The sequence below is a fragment of the Cucurbita maxima genome, unplaced genomic scaffold (assembly GCF_002738345.1).
Source record: "Cucurbita maxima cultivar Rimu unplaced genomic scaffold, Cmax_1.0 Cma_Scf00016, whole genome shotgun sequence".
NCBI lineage: Eukaryota > Viridiplantae > Streptophyta > Magnoliopsida > Cucurbitales > Cucurbitaceae > Cucurbita > Cucurbita maxima.
Window position 1 is genome coordinate 4,929,925 of NW_019272032.1, and position 8,504 is coordinate 4,938,428.

An 8,504-nucleotide genomic window follows, 5' to 3' on the forward strand; every position below is an offset into this window, starting at 1 on the left:
TTTTTTTTTTTTTTTTTTTTTTTTTATGGTTTATTTTTCTTTTTTAAGGAATTGAAATATGACCATCCTATGTCCTTTCATACTACACAAAAAAGAAAATAGAGTCTTGCCATAATATATCGTGTTCTTAGCTATAAAACTGATGCAAATTTATGCTAATTGGACATATAAAGATTACATATGACTTTTTACCTTTTATGTTTCTTATCAGGAAAAAGAGTTCTCTCTGATGCTTGGGCTCTAGATACTGCCCAGAAACCATATGCCTGGCAGAGGTTGAACCCGGAAGGTGATAGGCCATCTGCTCGGATGTGAGTGTGCTATTTGTCTCACCTAAGAATAAAATTTCTAGTTTCTCTATCTCTACACATTGTGGAAAGTTACAGCGATGTATGTTTCTTTGTAGGTATGCAACAGCTAGTGCGCGATCAGATGGTATGTTTCTGCTTTGTGGGGGAAGAGACTCTTCAGGCACAGTATGGCAAACCTTTTTCTAGTAGATATAATCTAACATTGTTAGTCATTCTAAAAAAGAATTCTTTGCTTATGTTGATCAACTTTTTACATAGGCATATTGTATTTGATGCCATCTAGTTTGTGGAAAATTGTAGACTTTGTTATATCTTTTTATTCAACAAGTGTTATGTGTATATTTTTTCTTATCTCTTTAATTTTGTTTTCAAACTATAAGACATTTTCTAAAAGCCTATAATTATTACCGAAGGATGTTTTTTTCATCTTCTTGCTCGTCAGTATGTATAATACATTTTCTTTTTATTTCATTTTTTTTTAAATGAAGTTTCTTTCAATAAGGGTCATTATTGTTAGGATTGAGTAAATAAAAAATATCGTCAACCAATTTTATCCTCACTGTCGGACATCAAATGGCCTCACATCCCAATATTTGGGTGCATTGCCTTTGTTCATTTTCACAACAACCAAAGTGGTAAAGTTGATCCAAGAGCAATAAAATGTGTCTTTTTTGGATATTATTCGACCACAAAAGGGAACAAACGTTGTAATCCCATATCTAGAAAGTCTTACACTTCAATTGATGTAACTTTGACTGAACATAAACCATTCTTCTCTAAGGCCTCTCTTCATATGGAGAACATAGAGATTGAAGAGAGTCCTTGGGAAACTATTGAACCTTTAGAAACACTAAATAACCATCACACAGAATCAGTTATTGAGTCCACACTTGCTATCGATGAGCCATTTCCTACTACTATAGAGGTACCAACTGAACCTTATGTTCCACCATCATTACCAGATCCGCTATTCTCTTAGGTATATGCTAGAAGGAAAGACATTTCAAAACCAATATAAGTCCAAACATTTGACTCTACTCACAATGAAGATGCAACACAGGTACCGATAGATGATAGACCCATAGCTCACTGAAAACCTATTGGAGAATGCACAAAATGACCCTTATACTCCTATCAAACTATATCTCTCTTGAAAGGCTATCCTTATTACACAAAAGTTTCATTATAAGTCTAAATTCAATAGTTATACCTAACACAATTTATGAAGCTTTATTCAAAAGGGAATGACAGGATGCTATGAAAGAAGGAATGTATGCTCTAGAAAAGAATAACACGTGGGAAGTTATAGCTAAAAGAAAAAAGTATAGCTGGGTGTAGATGCCTTTTCACAGTAAAGTACAAAACTGATGGAACGTTAGAAATGTATAAGGCAAGGTTGGTAGCTAGGGGATATACTCAAACTTATGAGATAGATTACCAAGAAACATTTGTCATGGTTGCAAAGATGAATACCGTAAGAATATTGTTATTTTTAGCTGCCAACTTAAAGTGGCAGCTCACACAGTATGATGTAGAGAATGTATTTCTTTATGGCGATCTAGGTGAGAAAATCTACATGAACATTCCTCCAAGATTTGAAAGCACAAAAGGTAAAGTATGCAAATTGAGAAAAGCCTTGTATGGACTAAAACAATCAGCAAGGCCATGGTTTGGAAAATTCACAAAGGTAATGAAAGACTTTGGGTATAAGAAAAGTAAAGGAGATCGCACTTTCTTTATCAAGCACTCAGAAACAAGGGGTGTTACAGTGCTTCTAGTGTATGTGGATGACATCATAGTCACCGGAGATAATGAAGAAGAAAAGAGTGAACTCAGAAGGAGATTGATGAAAGAATTTGAGATGAAGGAACTTGGAAGGCTAAAGTTTTTTCTAGGTATTGAACTAGCGTACTCAGCTCAGGGAATTTTCTTATCAAAACAAAAGTATGTAATGGATTTATTAGTGGAAACAGGGAAAAGTGGATGTAAGCCTGCACCAACGCCAACGGATCCCCATCAAAAAATTGGGTGGACAGACAAATATACCAGAGGCTAGTGGGTAAGCTACTATATCTAGCTCAGTTTCGACCAAACATAGCATAAGTGTAATTAGACAATTCATGCATGATCTATGGGTGCCTCACCTTCATACAACATATAGAGTGTTAAATTATCTGAAGGGAACTCCAAGAAAAGGAATTTTGTTCAAAAGGAACAATTCCCTTGTATTGGAAACTTACAGTAATGCTGATTATGTTGGATTGATAGTAGATAGAAAATCTACCACAGGTTTGCACTTTTTTTTTGGAGGTAAATTAGTAACATGGAGGAGTAAGAAGCAAAACGTGTTGGCTAGATCCTCTGTTGAATCAGAATCTTGAGCTATTATACCAGAGCTATGTGAATTTTTATGGTTGAAGATAATTCTTGATGACTTACAAATTAAGGGAGTAGGTACAATAAAATTGTACTGCGACAATAAATCAACCATCAATATTGCACATATTCCTATCCAGCATCATAGGACAGAACATATTGAAATTGATCGACATTTTATCAAGGAAAAATTAGAGGAGGGAATAGTATGCATGAGTTATGTGCCATCTCAGCTTTAATTAGCAGATATACTAACAAAAGGACTTCATAACTCAACGTTTAATGAGTTAGTATCTAAGCGGTGAATGGATGCAGCTTGAGGGGGAGTGTTGAAAAAAAAAAAAGCTTGGTCTAAGGAATATTTATATAATCCCATTAAATAAGAGAAATAGTTAATCTTATCTATACTGTTACCTAGTAACTAGAGATTTATTTAGATTTATCCTATTTTGTTATTAGAGATTTATTTAGATTTATCTTATCTGGTTACTTAGTATCTAAGATTTATTTTATCATTTGTATATTATAAAAGGCAAATGTACCAATCTTAAAAGAATAAGAAAAACAAGCAAGCTAATTTTAGACGTGCAACAATATACTTTAGTGACTTGGGGTCTATCAGGAGGGTGGCTGGATGACAAGAGGAAGGAGAGGAAGCACCAATAGTTTGTGGTATGTTTGATATTACTAAAATAAGGGAGAAATGTCCTTGAGAATGAAACGGAACCACATGCTTTGTTTGCCTTTTGTGCTCCGCCTTTTCTCTTTGACTTCTATAACTGAACAATAGTTCCTTACTGGGACTTCTCCGCCCAATTATATTGTGTTTTTGTTTCTTTTCAGCCGTTGGCAGATGCATATGGGTTGTTGATGCATAGAAATGGCCAGTGGGAGTGGACCCTTGCACCTGGGGTATCTCCATCGCCCAGATATCAACATGCTGCAGTAAGTGACTGACTACTTCTAAAGGGGGGCTGACTACTTCTAGGGGGGTTTGGGGGAGTCATTTGCTAGTTTTCATTTCCTTGGTGTCCGAACCATGTGGCCATCTGATTTTTGCAATTTGGCTTGCGTATTATTAGGTTTTTGTTGGTGCACGACTGCATGTTACAGGAGGTACTCTTAGGGGTGGACGTGCAATAGAAGGAGAAGCAAATATTGCAGGTATTCTTTGTTGTTATAGGGTGATAACATTACTTTGTATCTACATTATACATCTATTTATGCAGTGTTCATTTGTTTTCTTTGCATTTAATAGTATTGGACACTGCTGCTGGAGTTTGGTTGGATAGAAATGGGCTGGTAACTTCATCACGTGCAAACAAAAGTCACCCTGATTATGATTCCCCTTTGGAGCTTATGCGTCGCTGTCGGCATGCAGCTGCATCTGTTGGTGTCCGAATTTACATTTATGGTGGTCTTAGAGGGGGTAAGAAAATTTAAAGAGTTGTAATACGAGTTTCATAGTTACGTAGGAGAAAGCAACAATGTTACTTCAGTGGTCACAGACACACACACACAGCACTACTGCCCCTGTAAGTTGTTTTATGATTTTCTGTGCTATCCTGTGTTTCAGATGTTAGGTATTTGCAACAATGAGTTACTTTTATCTGGATGTTATGTTTGATCTATATTTGAAGTCATTAGTAAATTTGTTGTACCACGTTTGACGTTGTCATAAGAAATGTTGTTTTGCAGATACGCTGCTAGATGATTTTTTGGTTGCAGAAAATTCATCTTTTCAGTCTGAAATCAATTCTCCTGTGATAACATCTGAGAGAGAATCTCTTATAACAAGTCCGAAAGTCAATCAATCTAATATAAGTTCATCTGCGACATTACCATATTCAGATGATGGACTGGAGAATCCTTCAGCCGGTGGCATGAGGTATTATTGTGAAGATATTTCTTGCGCCTGTCCTTAGGGTGTTCATAATAATTGCAATGTTCCAGCTTGGTTAAAATATTTTATGCAAGTATATCTTTTTCAGCATGGATAAAAGTTCCATGGAGAAATTGAGGGAGGCTTCTGCTGCTGAAGCCGAGGCTGCTAGTGCTGTCTGGCATGCGGTTCAGTCTGCTTCTGCTGAAGACACACCTGTTTCAGATGACAACTCACGAGCTACTGATACAACTTCAGATGCTAGTGACTATGAGGCTGATGTCCGGTTGCATCCAAGAGCAGTGTGTTCCCTTTTAAATCACTAACATTCTATGACTTTCTCTTACATTCTTGTTATAAAGTAGTCTATTTTCCCGCTTCAGGTTGTAGTAGCTAAAGAGGCTATAGGTAATCTTGGTGGGATGGTGAGACAATTGTCTTTGGATCAATTTGAAAACGAGAGTAGAAGAATGATTCCATCAAACAACGACTTGTCATATCCTACCAGGAAGTTCACCAGGCAGAAATCTCCTCAGGGCTTACACAAGAAGGTATTTTCTGCATATGTTACCTAAATGATTTATTGTTTCATATAAACCATTTTGGAAGTTTTTGCTCTCGTTTTCATATCTGCAATTTGTTATTTTTTCTCGACTCCTTTGCAGGTCATTTCAATTTTACTTAGACCTCGGAATTGGAAAGCCCCTGCTAATAGGAGGTTTTTCCTAGATTCCTATGAAGTGGGTGAGCTTTGTTATGCTGCTGAACAGATCTTTATGCATGAGCCGACAGTTCTACAGCTTAAAGCTCCAGTTAAAGTATTTGGTGATCTTCATGGACAGTTTGGTGATTTGATGAGGCTTTTTGATGAGTATGGATTTCCCTCCCCAGCTGGAGACATAACGTGAGTATAGCCAAATTTATATTTCAAAAATTAAATGTTGTGCATGGTGGGGTAAGTTATATTAAATGAGATATACTTATAAATCTTATACCATTAAATAATTTATTAATAAAACAATAATATACCTTAAATTTTAATTTAATTTTCATTCATAATAAGTATACTATAAATAATATGCATTAAATTTTAGGTTTTTGAATTAGTTTAGCTATCAATACTAATCATTATTTTCAAATAAATGATTTTAATAAAATTAATTAATACTAATAATTATTCTCAAATGAATGATTTTAATAAAATTATATAAAAATTTAATGGTAAATAATTAGCACTGAATAATTAGTTATACTTCAAAAATTCAATACTACAGAAAAAAAGTGGAGTAAATGATAATATGATAATAATAACTTTATCATATTAAATTGTAATATAGTAAGAAAGAAAAAAATTAATAAATATAGAATAAAAAAAAGTAAAGGAAATGAAAAGAAAAGAAAAAAAGAAAAAAAGAAAAAAAAAAAGAAAGAAAAGAAAACGATGAATAAAGTATGGAAAAAAGAAAATCCATGAGTTTTGAAGGTTTCTGAACCTCCAAATGATATTGGGAAAACTTTTAATAGGCATCCTACTTCAAAAACTTGAAACAAACCAGGGTTTTGAAAATCTGTAGCCATTTTCCCCTCTTTTTCGATTCCAAAAACTTGAAACAAACGCCCTTTTAAAGGGCTTGGGAAGAATAAAGCACTGGTGCCTGATGGTGTCATCATGGAATTCTTCATCAAATTCTGGGATCATTTGGAAGATTGTGTATTTTGCTTGTTCGCAGAATTTCTGTTAATTTGTGTCTCAAGGAAAGCTTTATTTGCTTAATTCAAAAGAAGGATATGACTTGCTTTATGAGAGTTTTTCGTCCAATTAGTTTTACATCTTCAACCTATAAAATTCTTGCTTAAGTGCTTGCGGTTGTTGCTTGACATTGAGCATGCGACAGTTTAACCTGGGATTCTCTTCATCTTACATTTAGTTTAAATTTTGGGTACTCATAAATTATTGGTGGTGGTCTCATTATAATTATGATTTTGCATTCACATAAATGTAGATCAGGCTGTTTTGGCTGGTTGGTGCCTTTTATATGAAAGTTCGGCTCGTTTCTTGTTAAATTTGTTTTTCTTTTAACTAATTTCAGAGATTAATGTTTTTGATAAAGCTTTCCTCTTGTTGAAGTACAAATTCTTCTGTTAATATAATCTGTCATATATGCTACATGAACCTAACAGATCTGTTATAATTACAGCACTAAATGGTTTGCACTTGTCAGCCATTGTCTTGATTCTCTTCACGAATTAATTATCTAAAGAATAAGTGAGATTCTTTTTGTTTTCTTTTAAACAATGTTTCAGGTACATTGATTACTTGTTTTTGGGAGATTATGTTGACCGAGGACAGCACAGCTTGGAGACAATAACTTTACTTCTTGCTCTCAAGGAAAGATTTTATTTTAAAATTTGTTAATGATCTCTTATGTCACTCATGTAACAGTATATTGGCTTGGTTATGATTTTGCAGATTGAATACCCTGATAATGTTCACTTAATACGTGGAAACCATGAGGCTGCGGATATAAATGCACTATTTGGTTTTCGTCTTGAATGCATAGAGAGAATGGTAGGAATGGATATGTATTACAACATTAATATTACTTGAAGTTAATTAGAGCCAGTAACGTAGGTGTATGTAGGGAGAGAGTGATGGAATTTGGGCGTGGACGCGCTTCAATCAACTCTTCAACTACCTTCCACTTGCTGCGTTGATCGAAAAGAAAATTATTTGCATGCACGGAGGCATAGGGCGATCAATACACACAGTTGAGCAAATAGAGAAGCTTGAACGACCCATTACAATGGATGCAGGATCTATTATTTTGATGGATCTCCTCTGGTATATTTAAATTCTTTCAAACTTTTGTTTGTTATTTCATCTGGATTGTGGATTATTATGTTTGTTTGCAGGTCTGATCCAACGGAAAATGATAGTGTTGAAGGTCTAAGACCAAATGCTAGGGGGCCCGGTCTTGTCACCTTTGGGGTATGCTAGTTACTAGTTGCTACATATATATTACATAAGATTCAAGTGTTCTTTCCTATTTGAATACTATTGTTGCAACTGTAAATTATCTTACTTGCTTTTCATATTAATCTTCGGAGAGTTATGTCTTTTATAATAATAATAATAAAAAAAAAATCCTTAGATACTAGGTAACAATAAATCTGAATAAATCCCTAGATATTAGGTAATAATATAGAAAAAGAGGTCAACTACTTCTCTTATTTAATGGGATTATTTAATGGGATTACACATATCTTCTGACTTGAGGTTGGGAATTACACAAATACCTCCTAACAAGGCAAGGTGTTACACAAATATTCTTTAAATCAAGGTCATTCCTTCAATAATTAGCTTGCTTGTTAGGTCATTCACCCAAGCCTTAACTAGGTGTTAGTGTTCTGTTATTCCCATCAATAGAGATGACAACTTTATTGTCACAATGAGTCAATATAGGTGTCTTTTAGAGGAACCTTCAATTCTTTAAATATCCTTTGATCCATGCACCCTCTCAAATTTCATGGACTAAAGCTCTAAACTCTACTTCAATACTACTCCTAGGCCCTACATTTTGTTTTTTACTTCTCCAAGTAACCTAGTTCCCTCCAACAAAAAAATAGTAACTAGAGGTAGAACTTCTACCTGTCGTACTTCTTGCCTAACTTGTATCACTATAAACTTTTATTTGGAAGTGATTATGCTCTTTGAACAAAATACCAACTCCCAGGTGCCCCTTTAGATACCTCAAAATTCTGTAGACAGCTTCAAAATGAGTCAGTTCAGGTGCATGCATAAACTCACATACCATGCTTACGAGATTGACATATTTATTTTCTAATAAGTTTTTGGTACTCTTCTTTGGCCTTTATTACTTTGTTTTTTTTTTTTTTTTTTTTTTTTTTTTTTTTTTTTTTTTTTTTTTTTTTTT

The 8,504-nt window shown here is 34.3% G+C and overlaps 1 protein-coding gene across 1 annotated transcript in view; it reads left to right on the top strand.

Annotated features, from left to right (window-relative positions):
• Positions 1 to 8,504, top strand: part of LOC111491001 (serine/threonine-protein phosphatase BSL1-like) — a 14,509-nt gene that overhangs the window by 2,238 nt on the left and 3,767 nt on the right. The window contains exons 6-18 of the mRNA XM_023139709.1: positions 212 to 311; positions 407 to 476; positions 3,531 to 3,632; positions 3,770 to 3,851; positions 3,946 to 4,116; positions 4,386 to 4,575; positions 4,679 to 4,871; positions 4,953 to 5,120; positions 5,235 to 5,473; positions 6,874 to 6,958; positions 7,040 to 7,138; positions 7,212 to 7,411; positions 7,483 to 7,558. Of these exons, the coding sequence (XP_022995477.1) occupies positions 212 to 311; positions 407 to 476; positions 3,531 to 3,632; positions 3,770 to 3,851; positions 3,946 to 4,116; positions 4,386 to 4,575; positions 4,679 to 4,871; positions 4,953 to 5,120; positions 5,235 to 5,473; positions 6,874 to 6,958; positions 7,040 to 7,138; positions 7,212 to 7,411; positions 7,483 to 7,558 (1,775 nt within the window). The remainder of the gene's footprint in view (positions 1 to 211; positions 312 to 406; positions 477 to 3,530; positions 3,633 to 3,769; positions 3,852 to 3,945; positions 4,117 to 4,385; positions 4,576 to 4,678; positions 4,872 to 4,952; positions 5,121 to 5,234; positions 5,474 to 6,873; positions 6,959 to 7,039; positions 7,139 to 7,211; positions 7,412 to 7,482; positions 7,559 to 8,504) is intronic.